Here is a 21895-nt window from a genome sequence, read left to right as displayed (position 1 = left end):
GCTGCTCTTAGCTGACCTGACTTCAACATGTGTACAGTCAGTTCTCAGAGCAATAAATTCTGCTGGACTTTAAATTAAAAAATTAAAATCCCGGGGTAAGGTGCAGATCCCATGTATTGCCCTCCAGTAGCAAGGAATATGTCATCTTTATGTTCATAAACCGACGAGTAGGAGACTGTGGTTTAAAATAGAATTGTAAGTTTTCCCCGTGGTCTTCTTACTATTTAGGAGATCCTTACTTGTTTTTAGATTTGCAGATGGTTTGAAGGGGTTGGCAGTGCAATTTCTAACTGTAGCGATTTAACTGAGAGGTGGGGTTTCTCACCTCTGCTTGGTGTTAATGAGTGTCTCCAGGACTCGCATGCTGTGTTGTCATGGAGGTCCTCAAAGAGACAAGTTGTGAGGTAACGAGAGTTGTACAATTATTTTCTAAACCAGTCAAAATGTTTTTTTGCTTTTGTATTTGCAGTTCTGACAGTAAGTGTGTAGGTTAAACTTATTTGAAGCTGAGTGCAAAAAGCGTGTTTCTAAAACCTCTTATTAAAGTATTATGTCAGAAAATGCTTTGAAAGAATACTTTTGTTCAAGTTGGTTTGGAGAAAGAATATAACCTCCATGAGCAGACCTATAATTAGATGGCAGATTAGCCTGTAGCTGTTGAGGTCAGTGACAAATTTATTATCTTTAAATAGTAAATAATATGCCCGACATGTACAAGATGGCAAATACAGTTTCTACCCTGCAGAGTTTCCTCCCTCATGCAGTTAAAAAAAGGGGGGGAGTGGAAGGAAAAGAGGGGTGCCCATAAAATAGATCTGCCCTATCAGTACTGTTCATGATGGTTTCATTTTGCTGGGCTTTTTGTTTGTTTTGTTTTGATCAGTTTTGCTGCAAAGGGCACCAGAGGAAAAATTCAAGAGACAATAAATCGTTGGAAAATGTGTTTATTTCACTGCTTACCTATCTTCTTTATAAATGTTTTAAGAGATGAATTTTCACTGAATGTAAACATAAAAACCAGCTATTTATTTACAAATACATACTTGAAATCTTAGAATACAGAATTTGCTACACTCCTTGTTACCTTCTGTCTTCAAGCTGTCTAGAATAGTTGAACTGAACTGCAGAGAGGACTACATAATTATTCTGAGCAGGCTTTGTGTCCAGTTTTAAAAGTATAAGAAATCCTGTAGTGATCAATGCATAGCTACAGCTGGTTGAAGGGGACCAAATCCATTGAAGAGGTGATTTGGTTCCATTTTACCAGCTTTAGCAAAGCATTGGATGCAGGGAGCTTATAATTCAGTAACACGTTTTTAAGCACATGAACAGTTCACAAAGAACATGTGGCTTTCTTCTGTGTTACACAATTTGTTGTCAATGCAAATTTTTAACTCTTTCACTAATTTGGAGATGGCAAAATGAAAAGCTGTATACCAGAAAGACCTGTATAGATTTGTTCCGTCCTTGAGTATTTCCTTGAGGATCTTTGGATGAGTCTCAAATGAAAATTACAGTTTTAACTTATTCCTATCTGCAATAATGAAATTTTAGATTAGATTAGAAACTGAAGTCTTAAAATTTCTAATCATGTAGAGCTCCCTTACTTCTTTATGTTAAACTTCACTGGGAAAGAAGGTTTCAGTTTTCCCCCCACACTCCCCCCCCATTCATTTTTTGGCAGGTTCCCTTTTGCAGCTGCTTTTATGCTGTAGTTGGTTAGCACAAGTATAAATGTCAAGTGCTTTCAATTCCATTGCTATATCTCTGGTTAGTATTAACTTTTTAGGAATGATTATATAATACAGCAGGATAAATTTAATTTTTTTTGCTCTGATAGTATATGTAAAAAAGTTCAATGCCAGAAAAATACAGCTTTTAAAGAACTGTCTGAAGTTTCATCTGATTCCTTCTAAATTAAGATCCTTAATACGTTTGTGAGTGCTCGCATAGCTTTTTTTTTTTCCCCCCCATCATATATTGAATTCTTTCTGAGCTTTGACTACAATGGAAAGTAGGGGACAACCTTAGTTCAAACCATTCGCTAGTAATGAGTATGTCAAGGGTAGTCTACATCTGTTTGTTGCATAGTCTGATGCTGGTGAGCAGATTTATGTAAATATATTCCCTACACCGTGTATCCTAATAGAAACATAGCAGGTGTGTCACTTGGACTTAAGCATCAAGATGGCTATAAAATGAGTTTCTATTTTTACCAGTTATAGAGGAACTGTTTTACAGATACAGCTGCTCAAGTGCACTTTTGGATGGCAATACAGTTTCATGTACTGGCCATATCGGGACAAAAAACGGCTGTGGAAAAAAAGCCGTGTAGCATTTGATAATGTCAGCATCTGTTATCCCTGTCAGTCACACAGTTGAAATGTTTGAGTTACAACTGTGTCAGCAGATGCCCAAAGTTCAACGTGTGCTCAGTTAAAATTGAACAGCTGATCTAAGTGATGGATGTGACATTTTAGAGTGACTGGATATGTATTCTTAGAGATATGCTAACATGAACTAGCAGGAAGCAATGTCAACATATAATTTTAACTTCTGTATCACTCTGAACTGTCATTTTGTTACAGCATAGCAGTGCAATGTTATACAAGAAAGAACACGGTATGACAAATAGTTACCAAAACCCTTTCAAAATAAATTTAAGCGGTTAAAAAAATTGGTCTCATTATATAGTGGAAGCCAAATCAATCGGTGCTAAGCACACAAACTCTTTAGGAAAAGAACTAAACGCTTAGCAATTAACCCCTCAATGAAGCTTTTAGTAATACCAGATTGCTTCTGTGATCGTAATCAAGTTCAGTAGCATTCCTCTATTCAGAAAAGCTACTGCAATTTGATTTGTTTCACACTAAAAACCAGGTTTTAATTTAGATGTTAAGATACTGTAGCTTTCATGTCAAAATATCTGCTTGTAAGAGAAATAGCTTTAAAACACATTGATATTTTTCTTTCTTAGGCAGATGAGATAGTGGTTCAGATAAGATAATGTTTCTTCTTGTATTATATGTAGTTTCAGGTGTTAACAATATCAGGCTATATATATTACTAGCTATTTCAGAATTATGTGAGTATTTAAAAATAATAGCCCCATCTAAAAATCATACATTGCCTTTGTTTATTTTTCTTGTTTGTTTGGTTTTTTTTCCTTCCAAACATTTAAGTAAGCAGAGGAGTACAGTTAGAATCTTTAATCTGGGCCAAATGTGCTTACGTATGATGGACATATCCTTTTTAATAACTGCTTTTAGAAGGTTGCTGTCATGAATAGGAATGGCTGGATTGATGAACAGGGAGTTCTTTCCTTGTGTTTTTCCCTTGTTCCTGAATTTGATGTCGAGTGTCTTTAATTAGGGATGATATGCACCAGTATATTTTAATGAATACCACTTTTAGAACTTGAGACAGTTGCGGAACTATTTCTCATGTAGTTCTTACAATTTTCTGGATGTTATGAAGTCATATTTTCAGGGCCAATTTTCTAAAATTTGAATTTAAAATAAATACAGCTTATTTGAAAATAATGTTTAAGAAAACTTACCTTTGAGGTTGTAGTTGTCATTTGTGTTTTCATTTAGGAATCTGTCAATAGCTTTAATCCGCTGACTAGCAACTGTGGCCTAGAAATCTCTGTATTGTCACTTTGTGCTAAACCTGACACTGCACTTTGTATCGAAGAGCTCACTGAGCATAATAAGTGCTGATTTGGAGAAAATTCTAACTTAAGTCTTAATAAATTGCAGAAGTTATTATACTCAATTATTTTGGCTATTATTTTCTCTAAATCACAGCTACAATTTCTCAGCTGCTAATACTTGTCTCAGTTGCAACCTGTGGATTAAATATTCTATGGTAGATGCAAATTTAAGTACTACCATCTGAGATACACAGAACAGTGGCTTGTTTTTGATGAGATAGATTTTGAGAATCAGTCTTTTAAGTTTACTTTAGGATCTATTAAGTGAGGAGTACTGGTAATGTTAAATTTTGCAGCTATGCTGCAGTCTTAATTGGTGCATTTCAAGATGACGTTTCCAGCCTTGTTTTGAATTCTGTTTGCAACTAATATTCTGCTTATCAGCTGTTAACAATTCTTCCTAGCCACTTTTATGGTCACTTAATTTAATGGTTTGTGATTTGTTACTAACAAGTATGAGCTATTTTGGCAATACCAGCTGACCCTTAGCAGGCCAATTTGTCACATGAATGTCATTCAAACAAGAGGGAAACCTGTTTCTTCCAGCAGCTGTTTAGTTTCCTCTTACTGGTCGTTCCTTGCCTGCCAAAAATACATACTTCTTTACATTCCATAGCATTGTATGTTCATATGGGTACATAAAGAAGTATGTGCTCTGAGCAGGTACACATAGAGTTGCTCGACTGCCTGTCTGATGAACCTGAAAAGTATTTTGCTGAATTCTCTTGCTGTCATTAGGTAAAACTCATGCTGACAATTCTTTGGAAGAATGACGTTATGATTAACTGATGATAGAAAATAAACTTACTATGCTAACTGAACTTTGCAATGCGATTTACCTGCACAGTGTCTTATAGCTGGTTACAGTTCATTGTTTTGGGATGACATTGATGTTAGAAGTGCCTTTCCGTATTTTTCAGTCTCTTGCTGTTTGTCCTAAGTGATCGTGTTTAAAGTGGAGAGGAGTTGAATGACTGGTAGCTTTGCAATGTCTTTTCATGGAATTTTTAGTTGTAGTCCAGTGTAAAAAGCTTCAACTTCGTCCCAGGTCTTCTAGCAGATTTTCATGCTGGGGTGCAGTTTGCATCTTCAGTGTCCTGAAGGGAAACATAGACTTGTCTAAAATGGCAGTTGTAAACTTATTTTCTTACCCCAAATCCCACTTCCCTGCTTTTTGCATCCTATCCGGTATTCTGCAAACTCTTTGCAGGTTTGTACTTAGTTACACTGTATTTCAAAGTGGTTTAAAAAAACAAAACAAAACAAACAAAGACCAAACACAAAAGCACATGTCACCATTGATCCTGCTTATCATAAAGATGATGACATTGAATTAAGAAAACAACCTCTAACTGCTGTGACAGGATTTGGATTGTTAGGCCGAAGGTCACATGTGAAAGCTAATACCTATTCAACACTTCTGCAAGCATCTTTTCTCGTTTTTTAAAACTGGCACTCACCTGCTTCAGTCAAAGTCTTGTCCACACTTGAAATATTTATGACAACTGAAAAAATTAACCCTGAACAAACAAACCAAAAGAAACAAACTCCCAAGTTTCGTAAGATTCTGTGCGACTTGTTTTGGAATGGTAGTTAAATATTTGATGTGCAATATGGCTTTGACTTCTAAGGGACTGTCTGATATAGCTTATAGTTGCTTAATTTGTATTTCAGGAGTTGATTAGGGTTACAGTAAAGAGTAAGCTTTGTCTTTACAGCATTAGAAGGTAAACTTGAAATAAGCTTAAGAATTAGTTACTGTAATAGTCATAAGGAAAGCTGAGAGCAGAGGAAGTAAGAATTTCTGCAGCTCATGACAAAAACCTAGTGCAGCTGATAGAGAGCAAATCAGAGTGTAGCAGTAGCTAGCCCAGTACTACAAGGAGAATCAGCAATGCAGCATTAGAATCACAGCAGTCACATTCTAGTTTTTAAGTAGGTTGTTTTCATGTACATCTGAGATAAAGCACCTTGAAAATTTTGCTTAGACCTATTTGAGAACTCATCATTGCTCTACCACACTGTTTATTAGGTTTTCTTTTTAAAGTTGGTAATTTTTTTAGTTGTGCATAGGAATATAATAATATATTTCACTGAAATGAACAACCAGTTAATGGCATTGCAATTTATTAGTTTATTTTCTTTAAAATGAATTCTACCTACCAAGCAAGTTGGGGTTTGTTTCTTTTTTTTCTTTTTTGCTATGAAATTTGGACTAACGTTTTCTTTCAACCTGCTCTTTACACTACAAATGCTTGGTACTTTAACACACTCAAAATTAAGCTGTTCCCAGAGTAGAGGGATTAATATAACAATAAAAAAAACATTCTAGTAAATAAGATACACATGCAGAAAGTCATAGGCATCCTTTAAGCGTGCAGAATAATGCAGGTCTCCTGATGTTCTGTTACCTGTAAGCTTAGTATCATGCAGCATTTGCAGTTGGAAGAGAGGTAATGACCTAGAGACACATCAGCAGCAGCCATCTCATCCTGAGTGCTCTCTCACTCTATTCGCTGAATCAGCTCTTCGTTACATGGGAGGGGGAGGCAAGGGGGGGCGAATGTCGGTGCATACAGTACCTCACCACCTTAAATAGATAAAACTTAAAAGGAAAAAAAAAGCATGAAGATGGGTGCCTAACTGGCACCTTCTGCCCTTCTTTGAATGCTAAAATATGGATGATGTTGTATAGAAATTATACCTTATGTCTGCTGGACTGAGAGTTAAGACTCCAAGGATAGATGCTAGGAAGCCAAGGGAAGGTGAACTTAGCCCACTGTCAGATGATAATAATCACAGCCAAAAAGAAAAATAAAAACTCAACAAAAGACCAAAACCAAGCCCCCAAAAGTTGGAGTTGCTTCCAAAAAAAAAATTAAAAAAAGGCACCAAAAAAATAGCGATCGTCTCCCCCCTCCCCCGGCAAATATTGGTTTCTTCTAGTTCCTTAGATATTGCACTGCATCTTTTCTTGCTTGAGGTTATGTTTCCAGGCTTAACTGTAGGCAGGTCTGTGGTGAAGCTACTTTCCATCTTCAGAGGTCAAGTCTGCTAGCGAGGTCAGGGCTCCCGCAGACACACTACAGAAGACACTAACCGTATTTCCCACTTAGAGGGCACGAGCAAAACTGTTACGGCTTTATAGGCAGCTAAGCATTTGAAACATGCACTCCCAGGCAAACAGGCTCTCTTGTGCCTCTCTCTTCCCTGACCATATTTAGTCAACCATTGCAAAAAATAGTCTCTCAGCTGTCGATTGTCGATCCGGCAGCGAAGGGAGCCTCTATCCAGCTCTCTGCCTATTGATTGTGCAGCCTGCACTTCCACCGCCGCTTGGCCATTTGTCCCCAGGTTTTTTTAGCACTGCCAAATAAAGCTCTCTCTCGTGTTTCCAGTTAGATTTCCCAGGTTTTCACTGAGCTTGCGCTGCTACTAGTAAACCCTGATGAGGCTGTCACTATACTTAGAAACAGGGGTGGGGGGGAGGAGAGGAAGGGGGGGGGGAAAGGCAGCCCTGCTAGTAACAAGGCAAGGACTTCATGCAGATATAGAACAGTAAATATCCTGTGCTGCCACAGCAGGTTGTGTAACCTGGTTTCTCGATCGGTGAAAAATACGGTGACTAACAACATGTCGATTAACTTGAGGTCTGAGCGGCCTCAATCTAAGTTTTCAGGTGGAAATCATACAGTTATTTTTATAAATAAGAAGTCGGTGTCCATTTCTAGCCCTGAATTTCCATATTCAAATCAAGTTAGAAATTATTTGAAAGAGCTTTAATTAGTAAATTCATATCATTACATACCATTATGTTTAATAATTCCATAGTATTTTGTTTATAATGCTTATCCATAGAATTACTTCTAAAGAAAGTAAATGCACGTGTAAATTAGGTGCTACTTTCTTTGAAAAAACAGAAATGTTTTAGAAGAAAAGAATTTAAAAAGAAATCAAGGGAACTGCTCACTGCGTTAATCTGACTTTCATGTTTACAAAATTGGCTTTTGGCAAGACTAATAACTGCACATTCAAAATATGAGGAGGGATTTTCATATTCATAGGGAGTATATGCAATGTTTTCTTTAAAAAAGAATAAAATTTAGCCATTTAAATACATCAGTCAGCAATCCAAATACTTCAAGACTTTTTCTGTGTTTTTCAGACAAAATCCTTGCTTGGGAGAAGGAAGAATGAAAAAGCTGAAAATATCTCAATCTAAAATTAAAACTAATTAAATGGAAATATCATCTCAATGAATATTGATGTAATTAGTAGTTATAAAGTTCAGTACTATAGGGTAGGGAGTGTATTGCAAAGTCCTGAGCAGACCACTGTCTTGGATTTATGCTTCCCTTGGTTCCCCTTTTTTGTTGATTTTGTCCTGTGCTTGGTAGCTGCTTACCCTGTAACCAGGGTACTACACCCTATTTCAGTGTAGTTTTCTGATAAAAGTCACATTTTTTCTTTTCTCCTTGATTTCATAATTATACACTAAAGACAAAATCATTATGCAAGGTCTAAGCTAATGCAGAATACATTTTTGTGTATTCTTTCTAAATTACCTCATCGTTTCTCTAGTTTCATGTATATTGAAATTGATTTTTCAAAACCAAGAGAGGCTTGAAAATCTGTAAAATTTTCCAGAATAAAGAAACAGTCTGTCTACTTAAACTTTTACTGACTAGGCCGTCGGTCAGATGTGCAATATTAAACTCTAATTTCAGGATACAGCATGCTCAGTAATACCAGTCTAAGGTATTAATCTATTCCTTGTTACTTATTCCTGAGAGATAGGTACTTCCTTCTTTCTTCCAGTGTAACACTCTGTACTGCAAAGTGAGTGTGGTGTGAACCAGATCAGGGAACTGGTTTGGCTTGAAGTTGTGTGCTGACGTGCTCTTACGGTCGTATCGTTGCCAAAAATAGCACTGTCCTGCTCCTGTGTTACTTCTTGCACTATGTTGGTACAAATATTTCTTTGGCTTCACAGTGAGCAGACTTGGAGTACTATTCTGTATGAGAAATAATCCAACAGGAAGGGGTGACCTTTTAGATGCTGTGTTGGGACCACTTTTGGAGGGAGTTTTCTGAGCAGAGATGGTAGTAAGAGGACAAGAATGGGATTAGTTAAAAGTAGTTTTGCTTCTGTTGTGTTGTAAAATACACATCAGAGTACGTAGCCCTAAAAGAAAACTTTGCCATAGAAGCTGTCTTTAAATCTGATCTGTTTCTTCAACTGTTTGAGGATCTAACAGGAGGTGGGTGAACAGGCTTTAGCTCTGCCAGGGTTGGGAGTCAGTGGAGAGGAGTATGTGGGGGTGAAGGGTGGTGTATGTGTGTGGGGAATACTTCAAGCCAGCATTACTGTAAAATATATTATGAAACCTTATCACACTGAAACAGTGGAGGCCTGACTTGGGGGAGGAGAATGGCAGGGAAGTAGAGAAACCTGTAGTAGAAAGTGCAGTGAATCATTACAACCCCTGGTGATATGATTACTGATGAATTTATGCTGATCTAAGACTTTGCTTCTGGAAAGGACTGTCTGCCCTCCCCGCAACTCTAGCTTCGTCATTTCCTTACTCATATTGCTTCTAGTGATCATGAAGTTGCAGGGTAAGTTGAATTATCTCATTGATCTGCCTGAAAGCAAACTTGCCAAATCAAGAGTCTGGCAGGTTGTTTCACTCACTAGAGAGTGGTGTGTCTGTGAAGTAGCCTTTCTAATTTTTTACCCCTAAGATCTGTTCTTATGAAATACCCAACAGACCCCAAAAGGCCAAACAAACAAACCCACCACACCACCATCCAACAAACCCTCAACCTTCCGTATTTACATAATTCTGCAGTCAAATTGCAGTTGGTAGCAGAGAATCTTCTCTAGTTTTTCTTCATGTATTTTTTTAAGCAGGGTGGAAGGGTGCCTTTGCAGTTAAGACTGCTAAATGTAGAATCATTTTTATACCATGAGGTGCTAGTTTCATCTTGCTTACAAGTACTTTCATCTTGTAGATTTTTCCAAATAAATCTGTTATTGTGTGTCACATTCTCAGGTAATGCTGATGAGCATCTGTAAAAATTCTGAGTAAAATACTGCATAAAAAATTTATATGTAGGTTGATAATGAATAATATACCATATGCTAGCTTCATCATAACAATGATTTTTTCTTTTTGTATAACTAATGTTGGTAACTGGTGTTAAAACAAGTGCTCTGTGCAGCTAAAAATGAATTAGGGTACTGTTCAGATCTGTGATGCATTTTTTGTTGCAAATATACAATTTATGCTGTTGAATTTCCATGGCAAGAGTTGGAATGAAATGATCTTTAAGGTCTCTTCCAACCTCAACTATTCTGTGTTAAACCGTGGTTCCCAACTCTCTAAAAACATGAATTTAAAAAGAAAAAAAAAGTATTACTTGGATAGCAAGGTCAAATTAAAGATGCATGCAACAGCAGCATTTGCTGTTATTCTTCTACATCTCAAATTAAATCTAGCACTGTATTAATGGGTGTTCCTTCTACCAAATCACTTATAACTATTAAAGCCTGGACAGTCATTTTATGGGGATGAATTATGTTGGGCTGTATAAGTCACTGTACCCCCAACAATCTTTATCAGTTTCCTACTAAGCTGAAAATACTGCAGAACAACAAATACCATAACTTACCTGTTACAAAGTTTTTTTCATTAGGGATGCTTTAGTAATAGTATATAAATAGCATAATTTCAATGTTTCAATAAGAGTTTTAACCGTTTTACCAATAATCTTTGCAGCTGCTCAATCAGCCATGTCATCTGTGACAGCTGAATGCATTGAAGATGATAGTCTGAAAAGTTTTCTTCAGCTGCTTTCATGTTCAGGGCTACCATTAGATTTGCTGATTTCGTGATCTTTTCAGTACAGCTACAGTGAAAGTAGCCTGTGGTCTGTTTTAGTGTATATGATATGAAATCAAGTTTTCAGGACCACATCTGTGTTGTGATCTTAAAAGCAGAGCAGTACAACCCAACTTCTTTAATACTTCATGGAAAAAAGTGAATCAAGAATTACTGTGCAATTGGCAACATTAATTCAGCTAATGGGACCTTTTATGATACAGTGCATGCCTGTTCCAGTGAGTGCTGCTCTGAATGGTAGCCACTTAACTGTCAAAATTTTGGCAGCAGCTCTAGAAAATCCTACAAAAATTAAAAGAAACTACCTCTCAGCTAATGAAGAAGAGGGTGCAGCCACTGAGCATCAAAAAGAATTTGCTATTGTAGCATATTAATGTCTTGCAGAATTTTAAGGTGTCATTCCATGAAACAGTCCTTCTGTCCTACTGTCCAGTAATATAGCATGGCCTGGAAGAGAGATATGTAGACTTTTCTTGCATAGATAGAAACAACCGAGTAGTTGCTGGCCCTCTAATGCTTTGCTGTGATAAATAAGATAAAAATCTATTCCACACAGAAGCCATTTGTTTGTTTTGATGGTCCTTCTGTTTTTCCAGTAAGACCAATTCATTTTAAAAGCACCGAAAATGTAGCAGGCATCTCATTTATATGAAAGCAAGATACCCCCAAATATTTTTCAGTCAAACTTAAGATGAAAATTTTCCTGGTGTAGACAGCAAACTAAATAGGAAAATATTTGAAAGAGGATCTGGTAAGGCTAGCAGTTATGCAAATACTAGGATGAGTGATTTTTTCGTAGCATACAAAATATTGAGTCAATTAGTTTCTTATTTTTCTTTCCAAGATGAGAGGTGTTAAAGAAATGTCAGTAATGTTTCTGAAATATATTCATTTCTTGAGGCACCTGTTAATGTGTGTGAATATACTTTAAATTTTATTTCATTTAGCTCTGGATTTGGCAATTTTCTTATTTCCTTACAGAAGAAAAGGATATAAAATATCATCTGAGTTGGTTGGAACAGTTCCTTGTTTAGTGACTAGAGAGCTACTTTAGAGAGAAGCTGGCTGTAATTAGATGTAATTGTTGATGCCTTCCCTTAGCATTCTTCAAGTTGTAGTTGCAGTTGTAAGAAAAATTTCTTGACCTTGGGCTTTTTCTTAGGTTATTGTTGCCCCATTTTTTTCCTGGTCACTCACAGTGGTCATACTGCTTCTGACAGTTTTTTTATTCTGTCAGGTATTTTTTTATTGTGTTTTTTTAGTTGATCCACAGTGGGTACTTTAGAGATCTATGGTGTCTGTAGAAACACTGAGCCTGACAGGTGAAGATAAAGAGCTTACCTGACATGATGTCCTGTAGGAAGCCACTGTAGAAAGACACGTTGTGCTGCTGGTACCGTGTACTCTGTATCAGCACAGCACTCTGAAGAGCTGGTGTGGTGGTGTGCCCAGGTACAGTCCAGATACGAAGTGAACCACAGTGCTTCAGACTTACTCGCTCCCTAGGGCAGCTGAACATGCAGATTTATATCCTAGGTTTGAAAATACTGCATCATTTCATTACAAAATAAATTACGTTTATTAGTGCAACTAATATTTTTCTATTTTGCCACATCTCGTGAAGCTTTGGTAACTTGTGCTTCACTAAATTATATCCTTAATTTTGGAAATTCTTGCATAAGTGAATCTCTCAAAGAATTAATATTGCCAGTATTTGTTTTTTTCCCTCAAATAGTCTAGTGGGGTTTTTTCCTAGCACGTGAGAGAGCTGTAGAAGGCGTTATGAATAGAAGCTGAGCAATGTTTCACAGTGAGCAACATACAATCTGTGAAGTGTTGTTGTCTTATTTTGCTGTGTTATAAGTAATTTGGACTGTGAGGAAGTGAGAAGCTTAGTTCTGCCAGGAAAACAAAAATCCTAAGAGATTGAGAATGGTTTCCATCTGCTCTGAGGAGGGCAAAACCTCCTGAACAGCCTGGTTATGAATTCCTCACATATCGGTTGGTCATGGTCTCCTGTGGGCCTATGTGATCCTGTGGCCTGAAGATGGAGTTGGTTAGTTGGGGCTCCTTCGAACATTCTAATTCTGAGGAAAAAAGGCGTGTCACTTACGCTGCAGCTGCCAGGATGGTGTATTAAATGGGAAACTGAGGGTTTATGTTGCATACTCAGTGCAGTAGCAGGAGAATGTGCTTATGCTTAATAAGTCAGGATCTGTTAGGATAGCATCCGAGCAATGCACTCGAAGGAGTGCACTTTCTTACTGGTACAGAAGTCTACCTCATGGACTCTTTTGCTTTCCAGGAGGGCTCATTAGGGTGAGCTGTCCCTAGAACCATAGCTATTAGCTTGTTTTATAGGAAACTCATCGGCTTGCTCTAAAAGAGAGTTTAGGATTGAAAGCACTTATGCAGTGTGGATGTTCAAGGTGACAGATTATTGCAATGAATTAGGAGCTCAGTTACTACTTGACAGAGCAGTCATTCCTACCTGTTGAGAATATGTTTTAGTAAAAGCTGAGAGACTCATTTTATGAGGCTATTTCTGAGGCTTATCGAAATCCCATGTTTCCAATATCAGATTGCTAATGAAGAACTGTTTAATTCACTTATATTATCTTCCTTGAAAGCCATTGTGTGACCGAGTGGTTCCACTTGAATTACTTGGATTTTAAAAGTTTTAATTTTGTGAAGAAGCTCCATTTCTTCTGTAGAGAGCATGTAGCTTCAACAGTAGGGAAAAATCAGATGACAGAAGAGGTTTCTTGGCACAAGATTATAGCAGTTTCTAGTTTTCTGTTTGTGTTTGAGGAACTGTCATAAGGGAGCTGCACATGCTGTTTATAACAATAAGACAATAAGGGATTTAAATTTGGTTGCTTACCTATTCCAAAAGCTCAGTGAAGACACGTAAGCTTAAGAAAACTGTATTTCTGAGAGAATATAAGATTGAGCAATTTGTTTATCTAGCATTGTGTTGTTAATACCCTTAACACTTCAGTCTTCGGACTTCATGGATTTTAGTCTGTATTAATCGAATTGCTTAACCTCACCCTACCCCTGACCACTAGGCACTGCCATGGGGTGTTATACTCAGCCATTATCTGTTAGGAAAATATTGCGCTAGTACTTACTTTATAGTTTCAGCATTTATTTTGTCTGTGCTTAAGAGATCTTACTACATTTTTTTTCCTCAGAAACTGAGTTTTAACTGTTACAGCCCATGGCATCAGTTTATAAAGTGATGATTTTAAAGAAATCTAATGTAGTGGAACTTGGTCAATAATTACTTAAGTAAAGGATGCTATAAGGATTTTGAGAGAGATTATTTTGTCAGAATTTGTTGGAATACTTTTTTAAGATAATCTTTATAGCTAGATAACATCCTTCTGGAAAGCAAACCTGATTCTCACGCTGTTTGTTTGGTTTGTTTGTGTGCTTTAATTAGAAGGAAGTGAGCATGAAATTATTGTGCTTTGGAACTGTTGATACAGCTTTTCACCCACTTTCTCTGAAAAAATACTAAAGTTATTTTAGTGACTTCTACATGGTTCTGAGAATTAATGTTGTTCAACTGTTGTTGTTCACTGTACGTTATAAGTGTGTTTATGCCACCTCTGCATGTTTATTTCAGTGCCATGCGTGTACTGTTGTCCAAGTTACCACGACCATGGATTGTTGATGAGAAAAAAGATGATGGTTACACTGCCTTGCATCTGGCAGCTCTCAATAATCATGTGGAAGTGGCTGAACTTTTGGTGCATCAGGTAGGACTCTTTTCTCAGGAGGATTTAAATGTCAAGCTTTGGTTAACCATCTGATGTGAAAATAGTTTGCTGCTTTACACCTGCAGTTGCAATGCAGAACCAGTGGAGCAGGGAAGGACGTGTCGAGCTGTAAAGGTCAAACTTGCCTTTGAGATCGTTACAATGGCCTAATGGTGCAGAGGGACTGAAAAACTTGATACCTCATTTCATTCAACAGATTAACATCTGTACAGTGAATAATTAAAGTATTTAATCACTTCTGTTCTCAAATCCTCTAACCGGGAATCATATTCAGGGTCATATTCAGTGCCCTAATGGCCTGCCTTGTCTGTAGATGAATTGCTGGGATGATAACATCCTAATGCTTTAAATATCTTTCAGGGCAATGCTAACCTGGATATCCAGAATGTTAATCAGCAAACTGCTCTGCACCTTGCCGTTGAACGACAGCATACACAGATTGTTAGGGTAAGTATCTTTTTGCAATAAGCCATATGGTTAATGGGACTTGACTAAAGCCAATGGCAGCAGCTGTCAAGACATGGATACTTCATGAACATTTAAAAAATTGTTTGACAGTATGTAGCTGTTGCATGTTTGTGTGATGCATTTTGTTTAATTCAGAAACCTGCCAACTTCCACAGAAGGTCAGTCAGCAATATGAATGACATTTCAAGAATGCTAAATTTTTGTACATGTGCATTATGGTTTCCTCTGTGCAGTTGCCAGTTCCAGCACCCCTCCTTGTTGAAAAAGATAGAATGTGTTCTGCTGTTACTTGTCTGATTCTGTGGTGCTGTAATGGGACCTTCAAATAGCATTTTTGATATGCCTCTTGGTGCGTGTGTAATTATTCTTGCTCAGAGTTTCTGCAAGTGGTAGCTAAGGAAAAAATCTTTTTATGACCTTAACTACTTTTCTGTGTAAGAACATTCCCTTATTCTTAGCTTGGGAGAGCCATGAGCAGTAACAGTGGTACCTTATTGGAGAAAGGAATGCTATCCTTGTTCTTTTGCCTGCATGGTTGCAAAAATTTATACTTAACTTTGTTACTGGCACAGGAAATGGGAGTCCGGCACAGCTTGCCCTTTTCTGGCCTGTGTGCCCTGTCCATGCAAGAACCTGTGTGGCTCACTGCTTGCCTTGTTAATGTGGGCTTTTGAGGCTCAGAGAGAGCACTCACTGCTGTAGGAGATGTTCTCTATGAATGGGTACATCAACCTTGCCTTGGCCCTTGTGTAATTTTTCTGTCTTTGCAGAGAGAGTCACCTTATATGAAAAACTGTTTGTTATTCAGGCCTACAGAGAATTGAGCTGTATCTGCAGTTCTGTTTAGCATTTTCTCTCTGCTGTAAGGTTTCTCCCTCTCCAAGGGCTGATGGGTGTGATCCCATTACAGTGAAACATGTGATACGGCCCTATATCTGGAACCGCTTGCTACCAAAAGAATGGTTTCCTAGAGTCAGTGTCACTTGCGTCTTGCAAGTTATTTGGCAGCTGGATTTGGTGAACTCTTGTGCCCCTCTGAAAGTGACGTGGTACCTGGGAATACAATATTAATGTAACACATGAGCAGGAAGATAGGCATGTAGAACTAGCATGTGTGTTAGACTTACATGCTTATATCTGAGAATTTTTAAGTGAATGACCCTGTAGACTATCCGTACTTCAGATCTGGATTAACTCTGAGAAGTCCTAAAATAGCTCGTGCAGCCTGGCAAAGAACATGTTGGCTCCATATTTCAAAATTAATTCCTATTGGATACCTTCCAGGGCTGGGTTTGTACCCTCAGGCATCTGTGGAATAGTGGTCAAAGGTAGCGGGGTTCTTTTAAAAGCCCTGCTACCATGACAAAGGGTAGTGGTTTGTCTTTTTTTAAATTTTTTTAAGTTTGTTTGTTTTTTTTTAACTTCTATAAAGACTTTGAATTTCAATGGTAGTCAAGGATTCCAGGTTGCTCTGAAAAGAGCTCATTTACAGAATTTCTTCTAGAAGAAACTAAGCAGTAAAGAACTACTGGCAGACATAAGATATGAATATGATAAAGAAATTGGGACAGAGTAAATCCATTTGGAGAGTGTAAAAAGTTGGAAGGAGACTGTTTCAAATATTAGCTGGTTTTCTTGGTTTCACTTGTAGAGGAAAAGGTTGGGGAAAATGGTAAACTGCAAATAATTGCAGGCATATGCTTCCTGGAAAATGAGGCTCTGAATTCTTTTTAAGCTATTTTCCTTTTAGCCTGTTCTATAGTCTGAGATTCTTTGGTTCTGAGATCCTTGCAAGGATGCGGGTTCCAAAGAGGGAGATCCCCTTCATGTATTCCTGTTTCTAGACTATGCCTTTTGTCTCTACTGCTAATCCCAGTTTTGCAGAGTATCACAAGCTCAAAACTAAAGTTAAAAGCTCAGCTGCTATCTGCAGGTTTCTGAATAGGAATAGTGATGGGGTTTAATTTTTAGGGCCAGTTGTTATTTATTTGTCAGTGTGTGTTGATTTGTATTGTTTTACAGCATATTTAAGAAAGTCCTGGTGCATTGAATTATGGAAAGGCTGTATTCAAAGGCATTAGGAATAGGAGGGCCTGTGCAGCCTTATGCTTGCTTTTGTGTCATGTGACCAGGAATGTGTGTCTAAAATTAGCCTTAGAGACAAGTCTTACAGTTCATTACTTTTCAAAGTGTTCTGAGATAGTTTTTAAGAGTGTCATTGGTTTTTATGTCTCCTGCTGAATCAGGGTAAACCTAAGTACATGCCTAACTACATTGCTAATGGGAGAACACTGTAAATTAAGTTGTAAAGTTTAGCATGGTGTGAGAGTGGTGATTTTTGATTTACTTAATAGTAAAGAGTATATACATGTCTACAGTATTGCCCACTAGTTTTGTTTCTGATATATTGCTGTAATATGTTACATTGTAGACCTTGTTGAAAGAATTAAAGTCTTAGTGGAAAGAGTCCTTTAAAATTATGCCTTTTGTAGCACTCAGTGTAGGCAAACCTTAGGCTTCTGCTGAAATCAGCTTGATATTGGGAACAGATAAATGCTTCAGTTGAGGGCTGAGCTTCAGGTATGAGAAATAAATTTAAATAAACTCAACTATGAATTGTAGCAAGATAAAAAAGTAACCCTTTTGGACCTCCTAGAGCATCCTAAGCCATAGTTTCCTGAAATTAGTTTTAAAAGGAATAAATTGGCTGTTTTTGTTTTAATTTGGGTTCTCTCTCGTTTCAGCTCTTGGTCCGTGCAGGTGCTAAGCTGGATATTCAGGATAAAGATGGGGATACTCCCCTGCATGAAGCCCTGAGACACCATACCCTGTCACAGCTCCGCCAACTCCAAGACATGCAAGATGTGGGCAAGGTAGATACTGCTTGGGAGCCATCAAAGAACACAGTAAATAAAACACATTTATTTATTCCTTTTTTTTTTCTGTATATTTGTCTCTTTGTCTCGTTTGTCTAGTTCTGTACTGTTGAACTGTATTTGGCAATATGAGTTTACATAGACATTCTGCTTTAAACTGCAGTGTAGGCAGAAATCACATTGTTATATGTGGCTTTTCACATGTAGTCATTATTTTTGTTACAGAAAAACAGGGTTATTTATTTCAAAAATATTTCTACAAATCTCTCTTCCATAGTGAACATGTATAGCTGCCAAAATCAAAAGTAGCTTTTTAGGAAAGAGAAATAAACAGTGTTACAGTACAGAATAAGACTGAAATAATTTTCTGTGATTCAGTGTCTTGCATGTCTTTATAGCCTTAATTGTTTACTTGCTTCTATAACTTTCTGAAAGTATATTCTGTTAGAACAAGGCCTTCTTAATTTTGTATGTTTGTTTTTATATATCTTTTTGACACACCCAAAAAGCTATGTGAACCCTATATGTAAAGGTGAAGTTTGTGGTTTACCTGAGAGGCAAAGGAGAAATAAAATTCTGGAGCAATTTGAATTGAGAAAAACAAGAATTTTTTTCTGTAGATATTAAAGGTGCACAACATAACGGCAGGTCAGATTTGCTGAATCGTTAGTTACCAGTTTCATAACATTTTTTCTAATTTTAGCTGACGGTGATGTTTTTGCATTTCATTAAGAAAATACAGATGCACCGAGTTTATTAAAAAGCCTTTGTTCAAAATAATAATTTCCCAGTACGACAAATGTTCTTCAAACTGATTACTTAATCTCACTGAAATACACTGGAATAAGCTTTGAAAGAAATGTAAAATGACTGGCATTTGTAAGAATACGCTTGTGCCCTTTTAAGCGAGAGGAGGAGAGCAATTACAGCTCAGTTGTTTCCATGATCTATGGACTCTATGAAAGGTGCCCAGAATACTTTGTGTGTATGAATTTAATTGTGAAAGGAACGAATGGGAGATGAATAATTTTTTTTCAGATTCAGCATTTCATAAACTGGTTTCTCTGTTGCCCAGTCTCATTAGTGGCATCCACAATGAAAATAGAGTTGTTGTGTTAACGAGAAGTGGGGTTTTTTTCCCATCATGTCTTTAAACATCACCTTGGAGGGGGAATTTTATGTTTTAGAGAATCAAGTTCTTTTTCTAGTTTCACTTGAGAATTATCTTTGGTTTAAACCAAAGGTGGGTTTTTTATTTCTATTAAAGTAATAAGAAAAAAGGGACGGGAAAGATACCACAAGAAACAGAGAAAAAAAATCCCCTCTTGATTGTATCTCTGATCACCTAAAAATGTTTTAATGTTTTTTAAAAAATCATGATTAGCCACTATCTCCTATATTGGCTTGATCAAACTGTTGGTCGTTTTTTTGCACTTGTTTAGCTGCAGAGAAAATTTTTCCCTTAACTAAAAAATTTGTGAGGTTTAAGTGACATAGAGAAGATATATGCCCTCAGAGAAGAGGTGAAAACTTGATTATTTTATGTGGCAACATGTCACTGAAATATGAAAGATGGAGTAAAGCCTGGGTAAAATATACCTGTAAACTCTTTAAGATGGTCAAACTATCTTGAAAATGTCTTGTGAAAAATAGTAAATGAGAACAGTACCTAGACCTATTTATCTTTATTTAAATAAAGGTATTGTAAAAATTCTGTAAACTAGATTTGACCAGTAAACAGTTTTAAATAGTAAACCACCTTTGGCCCAAAATTGTGTGTCAAAGACAGGATCTAAGCTGTGCAAATGTATGCAGGCACCTGGACTTCTAAAGCCATCCAAAAACACATTAGTAATTTGTCTTCTGTGGAATTGCAAATACAGGTGATGGATAATAAAGGATAAATGGGAATAATATTTTATTCTGGGAACCTGTAAGGTTTTCTTTTTGTAAATATGGTAAATTGAAGGTTTGTTATGGGAGGTTTTTTTATTATTCTTTATTAATTCCTTTAAGGGTTGGGAAACATGTCAGATTTCGTTAGTCTATGTGATAGCAAATCACCTATGTAAATATGTAGTTCTTTTGACCTCATTTTTGCTTGGCTAAATTCTAATTAACTTTGGACTGCTGTCTTGAAGATTCCAACCTATTAAGACCTGTAAGGTGCTTCTTTGTAGTATAGTACTTCAACAAATAATCATTCTATTTTAGTTTCAGTTGAAAAAAATGAGAAAGAAAAATTTCACTTGCAGGATTTTAGGGTTTTTTTGTATTTGATAAAGTTGATCGAACAGCAGCTTCATTGAAATTCTACAATTTTTTACTTTTTATCTTGACCACTATTTAAAATACAAACCAATATTTTTTACTGGCATCATGAACTTACTTTGTAAGTGGAAATATATGGAACGAAATCTTCAACATTGATTTATTTTTTTTTAGAGTTCCTTCTGTTGGAACAAGCTCCCCAGGGAAGTAGTCACAGCACCAAGCCTACCAGAGTTCAAGAAGTGTTTGAACAATGCTCTCAGGCTCATGGTGTAATTCTTGGGGTTGTCTTGTGCAGGGCCAGGAATTGTACTTCCATGATCCTTGTGGATCTCCTCCAACTCAGGATATTCTATGTTAAGTCCCCACCACTACAAAAAAAGTCATTTGAGTTCTTTATTACAGGTGCAGTGTTCCTTGGTCTAGGGTACTTTTTATCCTAAATAAATGTATTATTCCCAGGTGCATTTAATGTAATTTATTTTAATACAGATGTCTTTCAGACTTTTAAAATGCTTTTGCATGATGCCACTGCCTAAATCCTAACTTAAAACAAAAAAACTCTAATGGAAGGTGTTTACAGCTTCAAAGGTAGCTCAGTAACTGCAATTACTTAGACGATATTTATGACATTTGTTGGATTACACAGAGACTTCTCCCTCACAGGTAAATTGGCTGGAATTGGCCTCTGTTGATGCATTTCAGGGCTGGACCCTTCCAGAGGAGGCTTTCTGCTGCTGTACTGTGCACTAAGACATAATGAGGCTCATTTTTTTGTCCGTGGATTTGTTTTGTGTTGTTCTCATTTTGCGTCCGTGAAAAGTTGTAGGTTCCTGAAAAGTGTCATGGGATGCAATATTGTCTTGGTGTTTTCAAATAGTATGGCATGCAGAGGCATTTTAGGACCCAAGGTTTTCTAGACTAATGTTGATTGCTGTTCCGTGATGACTACTCTGCCAACCTCGGAGCAAATCACTTTCACTGGGTGTTGTGCTGCCTTGGCTGAATTATTGACATGGTTCAGAGTACCTGGAGTGAAGCTAGATAAAATCTCTTCACTTCAGCCAGTGCTGTAATTGAAGTGCATAAAAATGGTCTGAATTTATAAACAAAAATTTTCTGTGATCTGAACACAGCAAAGCAATGCGTCTCCATAACTTATTGATTTTCCTGGTGTGAAGTCTTTCTAGCTGTACTGTTCTTACCTAATCACAAGGAAGAATGCAGGATGAGCATCTGGGAATTCATAAAGTGACCTTCAAGAGTCTTGTAGCACCTCAGTGATACGTATTGATATAAGAGTTTTAGTTAGGGGTAAGAACTCTTTAACTAAAAGGAATAAACATAAATTGCTTCCCTAGGAAACTGGGCGACTGTATGATGAGAAGGATAACTTTGCAATTATCAAGGCAGGGTAAAGACTTCTCATACAGTCTTCACATGCTGCAAGAAATTAACCCAAACCAATGCTTTTTCTTCACGAGTTACCTCTGAAGGATGGGATAAATAACTAGAGGGGTTTTGAAAACTGTTTTCTTCATAGTTCAGACTTCAAGATATGCAGCTGTTGGGGCTGGAGTGACAGGTATCTGGTATTTTAAGTTTATTCCTGTATGCTGTTCCGTCTAAAATAGCACTTCTAGTCCTCTAAATACTAAATGGTTGTTAATCCAGCCAAAATGACTTAAATTTAGGGGGGCTTTTAGAAGACCAGCTACAGGGATAGATTGTACAAAATGAAAAATGGTGTCAAAAAGTGTACATCAGTCAGTTGGGCACTTAAATAATGGGAAAGAAGTGCATACAAAATCCTGCCTCTATCCTAGCATTGAAGCCTTTATAATTCCAGATTTCAGCATTTAAAGCTCCCAG

General features: G+C 37.1%; 1 protein-coding gene and 1 long non-coding RNA gene across 5 annotated transcripts in view; one reads left to right on the top strand and one right to left on the bottom strand.

Annotated features, from left to right (window-relative positions):
* The window catches only part of MIB1 (MIB E3 ubiquitin protein ligase 1), an 81549-nt gene that overhangs the window by 40664 nt on the left and 18990 nt on the right, over window positions 1-21895 (top strand). For 3 of the 4 annotated variants that reach the window (XM_064655440.1, XM_064655430.1, XM_064655458.1), the window contains 3 exons: window positions 14255-14387; window positions 14769-14855; window positions 17621-17782. In XM_064655440.1, the coding sequence (XP_064511510.1) occupies window positions 14255-14387; window positions 14769-14855; window positions 17621-17782 (382 nt within the window). The remainder of the gene's footprint in view (window positions 1-14254; window positions 14388-14768; window positions 14856-17620; window positions 17783-21895) is intronic. The other variant, XM_064655448.1, reaches the window with a different exon arrangement.
* Window positions 929-7109, bottom strand: LOC135414596 (uncharacterized). Its single transcript, XR_010430736.1, has 3 exons — window positions 6420-7109; window positions 6127-6320; window positions 929-4812 (listed from the first exon to the last, which is right to left on the bottom strand). It is a non-coding gene; the product is annotated as an uncharacterized LOC135414596 (long non-coding RNA).

The sequence above is a fragment of the Pseudopipra pipra genome, chromosome 1 (assembly GCF_036250125.1).
Source record: "Pseudopipra pipra isolate bDixPip1 chromosome 1, bDixPip1.hap1, whole genome shotgun sequence".
Classification (NCBI taxonomy): Eukaryota; Metazoa; Chordata; class Aves; order Passeriformes; family Pipridae; genus Pseudopipra; species Pseudopipra pipra.
The sequence above is the reverse complement of the archived record's forward strand: the minus strand, read 5'-3'. Positions and strand labels throughout refer to the sequence as shown.